The following is a 16,417-nucleotide window of genomic DNA, read 5'->3' on the forward strand; positions in this document are numbered from 1 at the left end:
AGAGGATGACGACGATGATGGAGATGAGGACGTGGACTTTTTCAGGTAGCCCGGAAGCACTTCATTGAAAGACACAGAGGTGATCTATACATTGACATCTCCCTGAACACCAGAGGGACCCAGTTGTTTAGGACAGTTCAACTTTTGGGGACAGGATTAAGAAAACACTGGACAGGCAGGGACTGCTGCTTTTTTTGCGGTCGAACCGGACCATTTCCACATCATTTAGGGTGGCGGGGGGGGGGGGGGGGGAGGATTTTGGAAGATCTACCATTTGACAAAAGTTTTACCAAAACAATCCAGCCTAGTCTAGCGTTTCGCAAACGTTCGGTGCCAGGAAGCGGTAAGGCATGCTTTCCTCTTTTCCCTCTCGGGAACATGGCCATGACTAACTACAGTACCGCCTGATTAAGCTAACGCTCTCTTTGGCCAACCAGACACAGAGAGAGCGCATACTCCGAAACTGTGCCACAAAGGCAGCTGGTCTGAGCCTTCTGTGCCGTGATTTTGATTCATATGCGTGTCAAAAAAAAAAAGAACACGCTAAATAGCATTTCTTTTGTATTAAGTCAATATGCACCCAACTGGAAGCCGTTTTTGTTCCAGGCTCAGGTTTGAAAAAACGCTGGGCTAGCGAAAGCTGAACATGTTTTCCTGCCGTCATTGTGGACAGCAGTTCTTCCTTTTTTTCTGTATAAATAATGAGCAAAACAGGAAAATGTCCTCTTCGCCCACATCAGAACAGGCACAGTAAAACACACAGGATAGGGCCTAAAACCAAACGGCAAAAGCCACTTACATACCATCGCTAACATACGTACTAATATACATATATGCACATACATTGAAATCCGGACCTCACCTCGTGAGATAAAGGCATTAACATGTCATAAATCATTAAACAATATAGAATCATGAAGAAATAACAACGAAAATACAAACAAACAGCCAAAGTGGCCTCTGTAAAAGAAACAATGATCTCAACCCACTTTTCCACTGTGCAATCATTGGCTATTTTAGAGTCTTTTTTTTTTTAAACACTTTGTCCATGGGGATCTAGAAATGTGGTGATGAGAACCGTTTTGAAAAGCAGCAGCCTTAGTATGAGTTTAAACAGAGGTGGCACAGAGTCCACAGCGGGAGGACCGACTGAAACCTTTAGCTCTCTGGCCAGCCAGCGAGGAACATGAAAACATCACATTTATCTATAGACTTTGACTACTGAGGCTACTCTTGACTGCAGGGTGTGTGCGCGTGTGTGTGTGTCCAGCTAAGAGAGAATAGCTCTTTTCACACACCCCGTGGTAGTTCTCAGAGAGCCCTGCGTCATACCGGGGCACGGCGTAGCAGGGGGGTGGGGGGGGGGGGTCATTCCCCCCCCACACACACACACCCCCACACCCCCCCCCCCCCGTTCCTTTTTCTACACACATACATGCTCCACCTCTGAACAGCCTTGCAGGGACAAGGCCCGGGTCCCCAAACCGAGGAAGGGGTCTCTGGTCGCACAGCGACATCCAATGTCCGACCTCTCGGACGAGGCGTGAACGTGCTTCTCCTCTCCGTATCGAAAGTGTCCCTTGAAATGTCCTAGGCACCATCACCCTCACTGACGAGGTGGGGGGGGGGGGGGGGGGGTTGGGGGGTTGTGTGGGGGGAGGGGGGGGGCGGGGGAGGTATCCATCCGCGGTCCACCCACCCCCCTTTCGTAGAAAAACGTGTGGAAATCTCTCCGCCCGGGGGGAGAACAATAGTACGTCACTCTGTTTCCCCACACGCGGGGAAACGGGTCCCAAAATCCTCGGTTACGTCCCCCCCCCCCCGTTCCCCGGGGGGGGGGGGGCTTGGCTGCGCTTTTCAGATCCTCATCTCGTGCTCCGGACTCTGGTCCAAGGACGGCTCCCGGGTGCTGATCATGGACGCCGACGGGCCCTGGTTGACCCCGAAGGGCGACACGGCCGGGGAGCGAGCGGCCAGCGGCGACAGGGAGGGGGAGAAGCTGGGGGACATGGCCGCGGACGAGATGGAGCCCTCGTGGCTGATGGGGGACCTCCGCAGCGTGGCCAGGTGGGGGAACGTCCGTCCGATGACGGGCACCTTGGGGGGCACGGACATGGCGCCCGGGTGGGCCACGGCCGTGATGAGGGGCGGCGGGTCGATGCGGGGCTTGGGGTCCGTCTTGGCCTTGGGCTGGAAGGGCTGCCGGGGGGTCTGGTTCTGCTGCGCCGTCTCATCCTTGAGCCGGGCGATCTCGGTGAACACGTTGGCCAGCGGCTGGAACTGCGGGCACCAGTTGAGGAGGTAGTCCCAGTTGTAGCTGCCCCTCAGCTCCTCGTCGCTGGCCACGATGGCCGTGAGCGAGCCGTCCACGTGGGGCTTCCCGTCCTCGGGGAAGGCGTAGTCCTTCGGGTGGGAGATGTTGAGGCCTCGGCCCACGCCCAGGTAGCCGCCGCCCTCGTCCCGGTAGACGGGGAGCTGGCCGGAGAGCAGGGTCCCGCTCACGCTGCCGCCGAGCTTCTTCCCCTTGAACCAGGCGCTGCCCTCGAGGGCGGCCGGCTCGCAGGAGATGTCGGACAGCTGGTCGGCGTCCTGCTGGATGCCAGAGTCGGGCCCGCGGGCCGAGATGTGCTCCTGCATGGACGAGGTGATGGAGGCCACGCGGGGGTACTCGTTGATCATGCGGATCTCGTCGTCCTCCGCCGCCTCGGCCGAGCCCCGCCCGCTGGAGTGCGACGGGTCCAGGGAGCCGCCGCGGGTGTACGGCCCGCCCCCCGCCCCGCCCTGGTCGGCCACGTAGCCCGGCAACGCCTGGTGGTAGATGCGCTCGCTCCCCCCCGCGCCGGGTTTGGACTGGTCCAGTTTCTGGAGGGCGGTACCGGACACGGTCCGGTTCCCCGCCTCCTGGCTCTTCTTCCGCCGGCGGGACTTGACCAGGAACACCACGATGGCCATGACCACCAGCAGCACGATCACCCCCAGCGACACAGCGATGATGCTAACCAGCAGGACGTTGACGTCGGGCGCCAGGCCGAAGCCCGTGTTGGTCACGTCGATGGTCAGCTGGGCTTTGGCGACCCGCGACGTCTCCAGGGGGCTGTGGGCCGACACGTCCAGGGTCATGACCCTGGCCTCTCGCTTGGCCCTGCCCGACCCTCCGGCGCTGCCGCCGCCGCCACCCGAGCCGTCCACCTTGAGGAGGACGTCCCCCGTGGTTTTGTTGACGTCGAAGTAAGGGGAGGGGCCAGCGAGGGAGTAGAGGATGATGCCGTCCACGCCGCCATCCTCGTCGCTCGCCTGCACCCGCCCGATGCTCTGGCCCTTCTTCGCCCCCTCGGGCACCTCGAACGAGAACTCGGGCGAGGCGAAAAGCGGGTCGTACTCGTCCTCGCCCGTCACGTACACCTGCACCGTCACCGTCGCCGAGTGGTTGCCGGCGTCAGTCGCCAGCGCCACAAAGTTGAAGGAGTTGACCTTCTCAAAGTCAAAGCTCGCCCTGGCTCGGACCTCGCCGGAGTTGTGGTCCACGGCGAAGGCCTCCTTCCCCGGCCCCGAGCGCTCCAGCAGGGAGTACCTCAGCTGGCCGAACACCCCGGTGTCGTGGTCGATGGCGTGGAGGACCGTCACGGCCGTGTTCACCGGCTGGTTCTCCTTGATGCTGGCCGTCAGGATCTCCACGGGGAAGAAGGGCCGGTTGTCGTTCACGTCCTTCACCTCCACGGCGACCGGGGCCAGGGCGAAGTGGCCCTGCCCGTCCGAGGCCTGGATGATGACCACGTGAGAGGGCCGGTGCTCGCGGTCGAGGGCCCTCTGAAGGCGGAGCGCTCCGCTCCACTGGTCCACGGTGAACAGGTGCAGCTCGTCCCCGGAGCTGATGGAGTACCGGACCTCAGCGTTGGGGGCCGAGTCAGGGTCTGGGTTGGGAGACAGGAGATGGAATTCAATACGCGGCAAATGAAAGATGTTTAACGAACAGAGGATGGGAGGAAGGAAGGGATAGGAATAGGAGAGAGAGGAAGAGAGGCACCTGTGGCTGTGAGTCGTAGGATCTCGGTCCCGGCTGCTGCTCCCTCGCTCAGGGACACGCTGTACTCCGCCCGGCTGAACGCCGGCGGGTTGTCGTTGACGTCGCCGACGGCGATGACCGCGGCAACGCTGGAACTCCGCTGGGGGACGCCGCGGTCCGACACCACGACGGTGAGGTTGTAAACGGGCGTGGCTTCAAAGTCCAGCCCCTCGGCCAATACGAGGGTCCCCACGGTCTGGAAGCCGCGGCCCTCCAGGAAGCGCACGCTGCTTTCGATCTGGAAGGCGTTGCCGCCGTTGCCGCTGGCGATGGCGAAGTCAAAGCCACAGTTCTCCCTAGAGAGGTCGGCGTCGAATGCCTCCAGGGTCAAGATGGTCGCCCCGGCGATAGTATCCTCAGACACGGTGGCCCTGGAATCAGAACGATGACGTGAAGTCACTCTGAAAAGAATGAAGGAAATACAAATTCCATGCATTTTCTGATTGGAGCAGAGTTGCTTACCTGTACTCTGATTGGTGGAAGACAGGGGCGTGGTCGTTGACGTCGGAGAGGTGAACCTGGACGGTGGTGAGGGAGGAGAGAGTGGGGGAGCCCCCATCGCGAGCCTCGATGACCACGCTGACGGACGCTCTCTCGGGGTCGAACTCTGCCCTCTGGTTGATGAACAGGGTCCCTGAGGGGGGAGGGGTTCGAAAGAAGGAGCCAATCAGTGATGAGAGAAGCATGTTTACGTCTGATCTGATGAACTCGAGGTCTGACGTCTTATCCAAGATGGCAGTCCTCCATACCATTGCTGGGGTCGATGTAGAATCCCTCCTGCGTCGATGACATCACGCGATAGGTGACCTTTCCGTTCTCCCCCGAGTCGCTGTCCGTTGCCGTTACCGTGACAACTACGCTTCCTGGTGGGCTGTGTTCAGGCAGCGTTATCTAGGAAGGCATAGATTTATGTCACCGTACATTTTTCACAAAACAAAAACAAAACAATTTAAGGAAGGAAATGTGCCTGCAGGCAATTATACAGTAAGCAGCTCCAGTGTGATAAATGGTGAATGTTTTGTTCTAATGAACTTCCTAGCTCACTCAGTAAGAAAAGATGCCTAGGGGAAAAAAGTGACTTTAATTTTTCTCTTTTTTTTTTTTTTTAAGTTATGAGCCCCCGTAGTAAACGTTGCAATTCCATCTGGGGAACCTTACCCCAGTGGAGACACATTCATGGGAGATTAGCCAGTTAACTTTTATCACCCTCACAGTGTGTGTGTGTGTGTGCGTGTTTGTGTGCGTGTGTGAATGTTTGTGTATGCAGACAGGGAGGCGTTTAGGGATAAATTAGTTTCTGAAGGTAATTTACTTTCCTGTCGATCAAATTTAACAAGGTGTGAAGACCCGAGAAGGTTAAGAGCTCATGGTTGACATGTTTAGTAGGAACCTGTCTTTTCTTGCTGACAGCTAAATATAATACATAAGCACTGTTACACCAGGAAGTAGCTACAGTAAGAGGCTTCAGAATATAACAGAACAACAGAACAAAACCAACATACTAGCAGGTCAAATATTACTAGGCAACTCAAGACAACTTTATATCAATAATTACCAGCAGTAAAACAAGAATTATATATATTTTTTTAAACAACAAGAAGTGTTTATATGTAATGCTAAATCATCTCTGGTTTACCATTGTCAGGACCATAACACTGTCACTAGCAAAACCACTGAATGTAACCATAGTGACGGCAGACCGTGTGAATAGCGGGCGGTAGTTAGACTGTACGGAGCACCCATGCCCACCTGGTAGAGGTCTTGAGTGAAGGTGGGCGCGTTGTCGTTGATGTCCTCCACCAGGATGGTGATGTTGGCCTCTGTCTGGTGCTGGGAGTCCGTGGCCCTCACGGTCAGCGTGTACCAGGTCCTCTCCTCAAAGTCCAGGGCGCCCGTCAGCGACACGCCGCCGCTGTAGCGGTGGATGCCGAAGCGGCCCAGCGACGAGGGGTCCAGCTGCAGGGAGTACGCCAGGGCGGGGCTGGAGTCCACGTCGTTGCCCGTCACCAAGGTGATCTCCGTGCCGATGACGGTGTCTACAAACGAAGGTGGGTGTTGCGGAGGAGTAAAAAAAAAAAAACGGAGCACCAAAGGTAGGGACAACATCTCTCTCTCTCTCTCTCTCTCTCTCTCTCTCTCTCTCTCTCTCTCTCTCTCTGTCTCTGTCTCTGTCTCTGTCTCTCTCTCTCTCTGTCTCTCTCTCTCTCTCTCTCTCTCTGTCTCTGTCTCTCTCTGTCTCTCTCTCTCTCTGTCTCTCTCTCTCTTCTCTCTCTCTCTCTCTCTCTCTCTCTCTCTCTCTCTCCTCTCTCTCTCTCTCTCTCTCTCTCTCTCTCTCTCTCTCTCTCTCTCTCTCTCGTTTCTCGACGTTTTTAGGGATGCTATGCATAGGAGGTAGCCGTTTGGTAGTTTAGTGTCAGTTGTGTGCTAACTGTGTTGTGCTTCAGAGTTTGGTATCAGTGTTGAGGATGTGGTGGGTGTTGCTGTCAGACTCACTCTCTGGGATGCAAATCTCCCGAGGGAGGGGGATGGTGGGACTGTTGTCGTTCTGGTCGACAATAATCACCGTCAGAGTGGCCGAGCCAGCCAATCGGGGGCCTGCCTTGTCTGTCGCCGTGATGACCAGCCTGTCAAGAATAAACACACGGCACGTTTTGGACCAGATTGATCTCACTTTCGTGTTTTCTTTCATTTCGGCGGTCTGATCTACACGTTTTCATCTTACGGCAGTCTCAACAAGAAAGGGCAGGATATGAGACCGAGAGGAAAGAGAGATTTGTTGCTAATAACAGGAATGTTGGTTTGTTTGTGCCTTTAGGGGAAAATAAATCCCATACAATTCAGCTCAAAACAGGCTGATTTATAAATTGATTTACGGCCCCCCGAAAATCATGCAGATGTATCGTTGCGAAAGAAACACGTGGAACGCTGTGCAAAGGCACGTTAAGCGGCGGTTGATTTAGGGAGTTTGAATGGCTTCCGTGTGAATCCATCTGGCATGCAGCGATCGCTGGGCAGGGATACACTCATTATACAGTAGTCAGACTCGGAATGCAAACACAAGATGGCTGCCTGGATGCAGTTTAAGGCTACTGGGAAAAATGAGCGATGCCGTTACAGGATCCAGCCCACGTGACGATGCGTTTCCCGGGGCGAGGACTCACCTGGCCTGGGTCCAGATCTCGCGGTCCATGATGGCCGCCGTGGTGATGCTTCCCGTCACGGGGTCGATCTTGAACAGGCCGCTCATGCCGCCTGACTGTTGGATGGAGTAGGTCACCTGACCGTTCTGGCCCCTGGTCCACATCCTCAGCCACAACCTGGCAGGGGGGAGGAGGAGCAGGAGGAAGATTCAACCCAAGGTGTGTGTTTGTGTGTGTATGTATGAGTGTGTTTGTGTTTGTATTCACGTACCAATGTGTGTGCATGATATTGTTTCTGTCTCTGCTTGTGTATGTGTTTCAGTGAGTCAGACGGCTGAGCGGTTAGGGAATCGGGCTATTAATCAGGAGGTTGCCGGTTCGATTCTCCGCCGTGAAAATTACGTTGTGTCCTTGGGCAAGGCACTTCACCCTACTTGCCTCGGGGGAATGTCCCTGTACTTACTGTAAGTCGCTCTGGATAAGAGCGTCTGCTAAATGACTAAATGTAAATGTAATGTCATGTAATGTGTTTGCATGCCTAGGTAGGTGCATGACGGATACCTGTATGATAGGCCTCTCGTATCCCTGGGCCTCCCTCATGTAGGCCACGTAGTTCTGCAGCTGGAAGCGAGGCAGGTTGTCGTTGACGTCCTGCAGGATCAGGTTGACCGCCATGTAGGACGTGGAGGAGGCCGTCTCGGCCTTCACCACTAGGCGTAGTCGGGGCGTGTCCTCAAAGTCCAGCCCCTTGGGGCTCTGAACCCAGATCTCCCCTGCAGGACAGGTACGGCACAGGTAAGATACTGGACAGGTGTTGTACAGGTGAGATACAGGATAGGTAAGATATAGATGCAGGACAGGTAAGATACTGACAGGTAAGATACTGGACAGATGATGTACAGGTGAGATACAGGACAGGTAAGATATAGGTAAGGTACTGGACAGGTGATGTACAGGTGAGATACAGGACAGGTAAGATATAGGTAAGGTACTGGACAGGTGATGTACAGGTGAGATACAGGACAGGTAAGATATAGGTAAGATACTGGACAAGTGAGATACAGGACAGGTAAGATATAGCTAAGGTACTAGACAGGTGAGGGACAGGTACAGTAAGATACCGAACAGGTAGAGGTGAGACAGGTCAGATAAAATCATGAGAACACAGCTAACAGGTGAGATACAGGTAAACCCGACAGACAGACAGACAGATTACGGACGGTCCGTCTCACCCGTGGCCGAGCTGATCCTGAAGGCGTGCTCCCGGTTGCCGCTGAAGAGGCTGTAGCTGATGCCGCTGGCGGGTGCCGTCGGGGTACTGGGCCTGGGCCTGCGCTACTGCTGTGCCTGCACAGGCAACCAGGGCACAGAGATGTTGTCATTAGCGCTCATTGTATTACCTTGGACGTGAGCTACAGAAGCAAAGGTTTGATTGATTGGTGGATTGATAGATGGGCAGGTAGGCAGACAGACAGGCATATCTAGAGAGACAGACAGACAGATGTATGGATCGACAGACAGACACACAGTATATAGGTAGACAGACGGAGATATAGACAGACAGACAGAAATGCCCGACACAGAAGAGAGCCAGCCTGGATGTCGGACCTTGCTCGGCGTTCTCCTGGATGCTGACTTCCCTGGCGTTGCGCGAGAAGCGGATCCCCTGGTACTGCTGCTCCCTCACGTAGACCACCACCACCCCCAGGGAGGACTGGGCCGGGCTGCCCTGGTCCATGGCCTCCACCAGCAGGGTCCTCTGGACCTGGGTCAGCCCGCCCGGAGGCTCCGTGGCCTGGATCTCCCCCGTCAGGGAGTTGATGCTGAAGCCCCTCACCGGCGCGGCGAAGCGGTAGAACACGGAGCCGTTGGCGCCGAAGTCCTTGTCCTCGGCTCTCATGGTGGCCACGACGCGCTGGGACTGGAGGCCCGAGACCTCCACCACCAGGGGTCCTGGATGAAGAAAGGGGCGTTGTCGTTGACATCCTGGATGGTGACCGTCACCTGTGGGGGAAGGTGTTGCAGGGGGAGATTTCAGTATATAACAGGGAGGACGCTTTTTGACTTTACTCAAGTTGATTTCAACCAAAAACGGATACAATCCTGTCCGGAACATTCTAGAGCTAATTTCAATTAGTTTGACTACAGGTCATACATAACTTTAAAGAAAACAAAGTTAAGCAACCCCTTTCCTGGAATCAGATACTAAATCTAACATCTCATAGAGCATTAAACTAAAATACAAGACCTTCTCGGAAAAACAATGCTCTGAGCATTTTATTGTAAAGGTGATGGGCGAATTCAAACCCTCCCTGTTCCCTCCCGTCTCCATGTTACCTGAGCGGAGGTGTTGCGCGGGCGCCGCAGGGGAGAGGTCCACAGCGAACACCTGGAAGCTGTACGAGGCCCTCTTCTCCCGGTCCAGCGTCGTCGTCGTGGCGACGCGGCCGCTCTTCTCGTCCACGGCGAACGCGCCCCTGGCCTCGCGGCTCAGGAAGTACAGCACCCGCCCGTTCAGGCCCTCGTCCGCATCCGTGGCCGTCACCTAGGCGACGGGGGAAGGAATGGCTTCGAGTTACGGTGGGGCGGAGCCCGCAAACAGCTCCTTCTAAGGATCCACCCAAAACACATGCCAAGACCCTCCAGTCCTCCTTCTCTTAAAGCATCATTAAAATAATCAAAGGCTTCAAGCGGTTAATTGTGTTAACCTATACAAATTCGGAATAATAATCCTAATCTCCGTAAACGACTAATAATCCCAGGTTAATCCCGGGGATAATCCGGTCCTTCTCCTCATACCTCCAGGACCAGGGAGCCCTCGGCGGCGTCCTCAGACACGTCCACGCTGAAGCTGCTGGCGGCGAACGCCGGGCTGTTGTCGTTTACGTCCAGGACGGTCACCTCCACCGTGGCCGTGCCGCTCAGGGGGGGGCTGCCCCGGTCCAGGGACGTCACCACCAGGGTGTACCCGGCCTTCCTCTCGCGGTCCAGGGGTCGGGACGTGGACAGGGCCCCGAGCTGGCGTGGAGGCGGAAGTCCCCGTTGGGGTCTCCGGCTGGGAGAGAGTGAGAGAGAGACAGAGAGAGAGAGAGAGAGTGAGAGAGAGAGGGAGAGACAGAGATAGAGAGAGAAAGAGAGGGAGAGAGAGAGAGAAAGAAAGAAAGAAAAAAAGAGAGAAAGAAAGAGAGGGAGAGAATGAAAGAAAAGGTGCGACAGAGAGAATGTGGGGAGAGAGAGAGAGACAAAGGGAGATGTCAGACCCAGTAGGGAAGAGAGGTAAGCGGTACACTCAATATCCCCCATACGGCGTTCATTCGTCAGTTGTCATGGCTGCAACGTCAAACACACAACTGTCTTCCAAGCACTTGACGTCAGGCCCCGGAGATGGACACGGGCAGATGGAGCCTTTCCCTGCAGAAGCCGAGAGGCCCTCGGTGAAGAGAAACAGAAGAAGAAGAAGGGGTCGGGGGTCAGGGGGTCATGGGGGGGGGGGGGGATTGTGCAGGAATGGGCTGGAGGAATGGTACGTGGAAGTCTGATCTAAGTCCGTCCAGATGTATCAAATCCAGCAGGCCGTACACTCTGTCAACCCACTGCGGGAGAACTGTCGTTCCTGCACAGCATCAACGCTGACGCCACAGATAACGTTATTGTCCGTGACCCTTGGACATGCAGATGCATGTCTGGGATTGTCGCTGGAATTTGACATCGGGAGACTTGAATGGGGATTTTGATTAGATCCTCCTGTGAACTTGATTGGAGGATCCAGAAGAACAAAGCTGATGTCATATCATGGGTATCGTGCTCACACACACGCACACACACGCCCCCTGAACACTCAAGCGTGAGCAGAAATCGAAACAGGCACCCACGCGCAAACAAGCGCAACTCAAACACACGGACGCTCCAACGCCCACTCTCTCCGTGCGTGCGTGCCTCACCGGTGATCCTATACTCCAGGTCGCCATTGGCCCCTGTGTCGGGGTCGCTGGCCCTGAGGGTGCAGAGCTCCACGGCGGGCTGGTTCTCCGGGACCTCCAGGGTGTACCAGGGCCGGCCGAACGCCGGGGCGTTGTCGTTCTCGTCCTGCACCAACACGCGCACCACCGCCTTGGCAAAGTTAGGAGGGAGGCCGCCGTCCTTGGCGTAGACTGGGGCGAGGAGAGAGAGGTGGGAAGATGGGAGATTAGTAGAGGGTAGAGGTACAGGTTGGTGTGGGTACAAGGCCTGAAAACGGGACCGGACTAGGACCACAGACTACGACCAGGGACTAGGACCAGGACTAGGGATCAGGACTAGGACCACGGACTAGGACCAGGGACTAGGATCAGGGACTAGGACCAGGACTTCAGCAGTACCTGTGAGTGTGTAGTGTTCCTGCATCTCTCTGTCCAGGGTCTTGGTGATAGTGATGACACCTGTGCTGGGGTCTATGGTGAATCCTTCCTCTGTCAGTCCTCCGTAGGTCACCTGACCATTAGAGCCTGGACACACACACACACGCACATTGAAGGAAGGGACATTAGAGTAGCCAGTGGAGACATACTGAGTCTAGCAGGGTGATTTTGTGTCTGTAAGGCCTTGGAGCAGCTCAGGGGGATAAACACTAGATGACTCCATTCTGCCTCTGGAGCCACATGCCTCCATTAGCAAACGCAGCCTGTGGTTAGCTCTGGAAAGACTGGGATCCCTTTACAGCTCCCTCTGCCTGTTCCCTCACTCCCACCCTCCCTCCCTCCCTCCTTCCCTCTCTCCCCTCCTCCCCGCCAACCTTCATTCCATTGTTTCCTCGGTCTCAGTCTTTTTTGATCCCCTCTGTTTATGAAGCTGCAATGTCAATATTGCCCTCTTTATCTCCCCTCTTCTTTCCCTTTGGTTCTCTCCCTCCCTCCCTCCCTCCCACCCTCTCTCCCCGGTCTCTCCTCCATCCATCTCGCCTCCTCAAACTCTCGCCCGGTTGCGTGCAAGCTGATTCTGGCACGCTCCATGTCTTTCCCCTTCCAATTCCTCCTGGAAGAGTTAAGTAACTTCTCGGCGCAGTCATTTAACATCTACTTAATGTGTAATTCCCAAGCCGGAGTTGAGAAAGTAAAGTCAATATCAATTCGGGCGGGCAGCTCCCCGTGCGCCCCCCAGACAAAACAACGAACCGCGCCGTCCTCGAAGAGGAACCATTCCTGGACTCTCACCCTGGTCACGGTCGGTGGCGGTGACGGCGAGGACGACCGTTCCCGCTCCCTGTTTTCCGTCACCTGCGCCTCGAACTCGGCCCGCTGGAAGAGCGGCGGCTCGTCGTTCACGTCGATCACCTGCACGCACACCACCTGGGAGGAGGATAGCTGCGGGACGCCGTGGTCCTCCGCCACCACCGTCAGGTTGAAGACTTCCTGCTCCTCCCGGTCCAGAGGTTTGAGGATGGAGAGAGAACCTGGAGAGGAGAGGAGGGGAGGAGAGGAGAGGAGGAGGGGAGGGGAGGGGAGAGGAGAGGAGGAGGGGAGGGGAGGGGAGGGGAGGGGAGAGGAGAGGGAGGGGAGGGGAGGGGAGGAGGGAGGGGAGGGGAGGAGGGAGGGGAGGGGAGAGGAGGAGGGGAGGGGAGAGGAGGGGAGGAGAGGAGAGGAGGAGGGGAGGGGAGAGGAGGAGGAGGGGAGGGGAGGGGAGAGGAGGAGGGGAGGGGAGAGGAGGGGAGAGGAGGGGGAGGAGAGGAGGGGGGAGGAGAGGAGAGGAGAGGAGGGAGGGGAGGGGAGGGGAGGGGAGGGGAGGGGAGGGGAGAGGAGAGGAGAGGAGGGGAGGGGAGGGGAGAGGAGAGGAGAGGAGAGGAGAGGAGAGAGAGGAGGGGAGGGGGAGGGAGAGGAGGGGGGAGGAGAGGAGAGGAGAGGAGGGGAGGGGAGGGGAGAGGAGGGGAGGGGAGAGGATGGGGGAGGAGAGGAGAGGGGAGGGGAGGGGAGGGGAGGGGAGGGGAGGGAGGGGAGAGGAGGAGGGGGAGGGGAGAGGAGGGGAGAGGAGGGGGGAGGAGAGGAGGGGGGAGGAGAGGGGAGGGGAGGGGAGGGAGGGGAGGGGAGGGGAGGGGGAGGGGAGGGGAGGGGAGGGGAGGGGAGGGGAGGGGAGAGGAGAGGAGAGGAGAGGAGAGGAGGGGAGGGGAGAGGAGGGGGGAGGAGAGGAGAGGAGAGGAAGAGGGAGGGGAGGGGAGGGGAGGGGAGAGGAGGGGAGGGGAGAGGATGGGGGAGGAGAGGAGAGGAGAGGAGGGGAGGGGAGAGGAGGGGAGGGGAGAGGAGATGTTTGGATTAGTTTGTCCTTGCACACACGGGCTCGTGCATGCATAAGTGTGTCTGTTAGCACGTCTTGCAGGGTATTATTCTTGTGAACATGTTAGTTCTGTCTACCTGAGAGAACCGGCGGTATTTACAGGGCTGCCGGGACGGTTAAACGTAAACCATTATGGCTTCTCTTTATGAGAGTTTCCACAATCAGAGAGAGAGGGGCCGTATTAACTCATTCTATCAGCTCTGCGGCCTGAACATGGTCAAAACCAGAACTCTCATTACACGCATTATGCCGCACACATACCTTGTTTACTTAAACACCGGCTTGCACGCACACACACACGCACGCACACACCCCAGCCCCGGGTACTAATTGGCACACCCTGGATGCCAGCTCCAAATCAACCCTCTCCCACAATCCTTTTAAGTGAGACTTATTTTCTCCTTTTTTCCCCTCCATCTCCCTCACCAAGTACATGGCTGGTAGCCTGCGAATCTGTTCTGCATTAAGCCCGTGTGGGTGTGTGTGTGCTGGCCAGTGCGTTTCCATGTCCTCCCACAGGTCCGGGTGGCTCAGTGATCCATCTGCAAGGGAGACCTCTCCTCCGGAGGATCGAGTGTTAGAAACCTCCCCGACTCCCATTTCTACACCCCTGTCATCGCCCCGACAGCAGCTAGGGTCAGTCGGGGTGAGGGTCTGTTAGCGTGTTGGCTGTGTGTGTGTGTGTTTGGCGTGCGTGCGTGGCGTTCGTGTGCGTGAACGCGGCGCCGCATCCGTTATCTAAGCTCACATGAGCAGTGGCTGTGAGAGGGCTGGCGCTGCTTGGGGATTTACGAGGCCATCGCACGCCCCCCCAGCCAAACAGACGCCCTTCTGTGCTGCATGCTTTACCTTGCTGCAGAGGTGCTGACGTTCCCGAGGAGGACAGCTGTTTGTTTACCTCCGTGTTGCCTCCCCCCGCCCGTCAACACGGGCCACTGCTAACCAGCCCACGCCAGGTTTCCCTGCACGCCTGTTTTCTCATCAAGAAAACGAGTTTCTCGCGCAAAAGCGAAGGACGTCGAATTTCACGCTCTCTCGTACGCAAATCTAAACCCTTCCGGGGGGAAAAGATGGGAAACTGTCTGGGAAAAAACAATTTCTCTGGGAGGAGCGTTTTAGCGAGGGATCTTCTTCTCCAAAGAACGTCAAATGAATGGAATAAGTGAGGTCAAGACGGCATTCGGAAACAACTGAATTTGCGCGCCATTTCCAAAGTTAAACCGAAGCCCGAGCTAAACCCGCCCCTGTGTGCAGCGTTCACCTACCGGGCTGTCGGAAAACCGTAGCAACCCGTGATGTGCATAACCTCAACACCTCCAGCTTGTGAGAGAAACCAGAAGTTAAATATCCACCCCTTCACTTGAATTATTCTAATTCAAGTGAAGAGCTCCCTCACATCTGTTTCGGCCATTAAAAGTGTCTGTCTAAAAGGTTTCTAATCCCATCCCCCGGTAAAAAAAAAAACATACTGGGTCTACATCACAGAGCTCTGATGATGGAGAAATTACATGTTAATATACACATATATAACATATCAAAGGATAGCCGTGTCCCTTGCCCAAATAAAACTAGGTTCCCATGAACTAAGCGGTGTTGAGAAGAGGACCGAACGTATTTAAGTGAAATATTGCCAGGCGGGCATTGAAAGATCATACAGCGAACGGTATTACGATGATGAGTGCTTTAGCAGTTGGAGCCTCGGGGGCGGGAATTCAGGGGCAGCGAGTAATAACGGCCCTCTCTGGTCCCAGACGTCTGCAGTTTCATGCTTCTCCGGGTGGGATGATGATTAAACATCAATCATTTCCAAACCCAATACAGAGCATCTCCTCGTGTTGAAGCGTCAATTATGTTCAAGAAGTGAGACCGCGATCTGAGCTTGGGAAATCATTAGTGTGTTTTCGCCTAAATGAAAGATGTGACACACAATTACAAAATAAAACGTTTTCGGTTTCTTTGGTTGTTGCTGTCGAGAAACAATCAATCCTGAATTTTGTTTTCCAGTTAGGGCTAAATGTATTTTTGCAAGAACGTTTTCCAGTAGAAGAGCCTCCTTGTAGTAAAACCATAAAAGGGTTTTGAAGGTTAGTTCTAACAGAGTTCTGTAGAAGGACAGCTGAACAGGTCTGTGTGCTAGAGTGTAGACGCTAGGAATCGTACCGGTGTTGGGGTTGAGATGGAAGCGTCCGGCGCTGTTCCCTGATTGGATGCGGTACGACACGCGCCCATTCTCTCCCTCGTCCTCGTCTCGGGCATCACGTACACCACCACAAACCTGGCAACCGCAAACAAAGACTTACACAAACCTGGCAACCACAAACAAAAGACTCACACAGGGGCATTCGCCGAGCTGGGCTAACGTTTCGGGGTTGGGTTTCGGGGTCAGAGGTCAGGGTGAGGGAATGGATCAGGGCTTAAGGGCTGGGTTAAAGATTAAAGGACAGGGTAGGGTGAGGTACAGAGTTGGGGGCACAGGGGTTAGGTCGTAGGGACAGGGGTCAGAGTTCGTGCCGGTCGCCCACCCCACGGGCTGGTCCTCCATGACGCTGACGGCGGAGGGCGAGCTGAGAGCGGCGCGTTGTCGTTGACGTCCGTCACAAACAGCCTCGCCGTCACCGAGCCCCAGCGCCGCTGCGCCGGGTCCGTCGCCGAGTCCGTCGCCCCGCACCACCAGGTAGAGGGAGGGCGTGGTCTCACGGTCCAGGCTCTGGCCCAGGGTCAGGACGCCCGTGAGGGGTCGAGGGTCGGAGGTCGGGGGTGTCGGGCCAGCGATGTTCGATGGAGTAATGCACCTCGCTGTTAGGCCCGCTCCCATCCTGGGAACATCAGGACAGAGTTTGTTTACTACAGGTTTTGATATTGTTTTGTGTTATTTTCATCTTCTTTAATTATACATTTAGTCGTTTAGCAG

The 16,417-nt window shown here is 55.8% G+C and overlaps 1 protein-coding gene across 1 annotated transcript in view; it reads right to left on the bottom strand.

The window, feature by feature from the left end:
• Positions 1 to 1,857: 1,857 nt before the first annotated feature.
• The window catches only part of dchs1b (dachsous cadherin-related 1b), a 25,556-nt gene continuing 10,996 nt past the window's right edge, over positions 1,858 to 16,417 (bottom strand). The window contains 21 exon segments of the mRNA XM_067228612.1: positions 1,858 to 2,184; positions 2,227 to 3,911; positions 4,025 to 4,434; positions 4,526 to 4,697; positions 4,813 to 4,954; positions 5,813 to 6,099; positions 6,557 to 6,687; positions 7,225 to 7,380; positions 7,742 to 7,976; positions 8,142 to 8,194; positions 8,436 to 8,550; positions 8,812 to 9,207; positions 9,541 to 9,748; positions 10,003 to 10,214; positions 10,217 to 10,258; positions 11,145 to 11,354; positions 11,562 to 11,687; positions 12,393 to 12,440; positions 12,443 to 12,631; positions 15,667 to 15,781; positions 15,980 to 16,322. Of these exon segments, the coding sequence (XP_067084713.1) occupies positions 1,858 to 2,184; positions 2,227 to 3,911; positions 4,025 to 4,434; positions 4,526 to 4,697; positions 4,813 to 4,954; positions 5,813 to 6,099; positions 6,557 to 6,687; positions 7,225 to 7,380; positions 7,742 to 7,976; positions 8,142 to 8,194; positions 8,436 to 8,550; positions 8,812 to 9,207; positions 9,541 to 9,748; positions 10,003 to 10,214; positions 10,217 to 10,258; positions 11,145 to 11,354; positions 11,562 to 11,687; positions 12,393 to 12,440; positions 12,443 to 12,631; positions 15,667 to 15,781; positions 15,980 to 16,322 (5,602 nt within the window).

This window comes from Osmerus mordax, chromosome 25 (assembly GCF_038355195.1).
Source record: "Osmerus mordax isolate fOsmMor3 chromosome 25, fOsmMor3.pri, whole genome shotgun sequence".
Taxonomy (NCBI): domain Eukaryota; kingdom Metazoa; phylum Chordata; class Actinopteri; order Osmeriformes; family Osmeridae; genus Osmerus; species Osmerus mordax.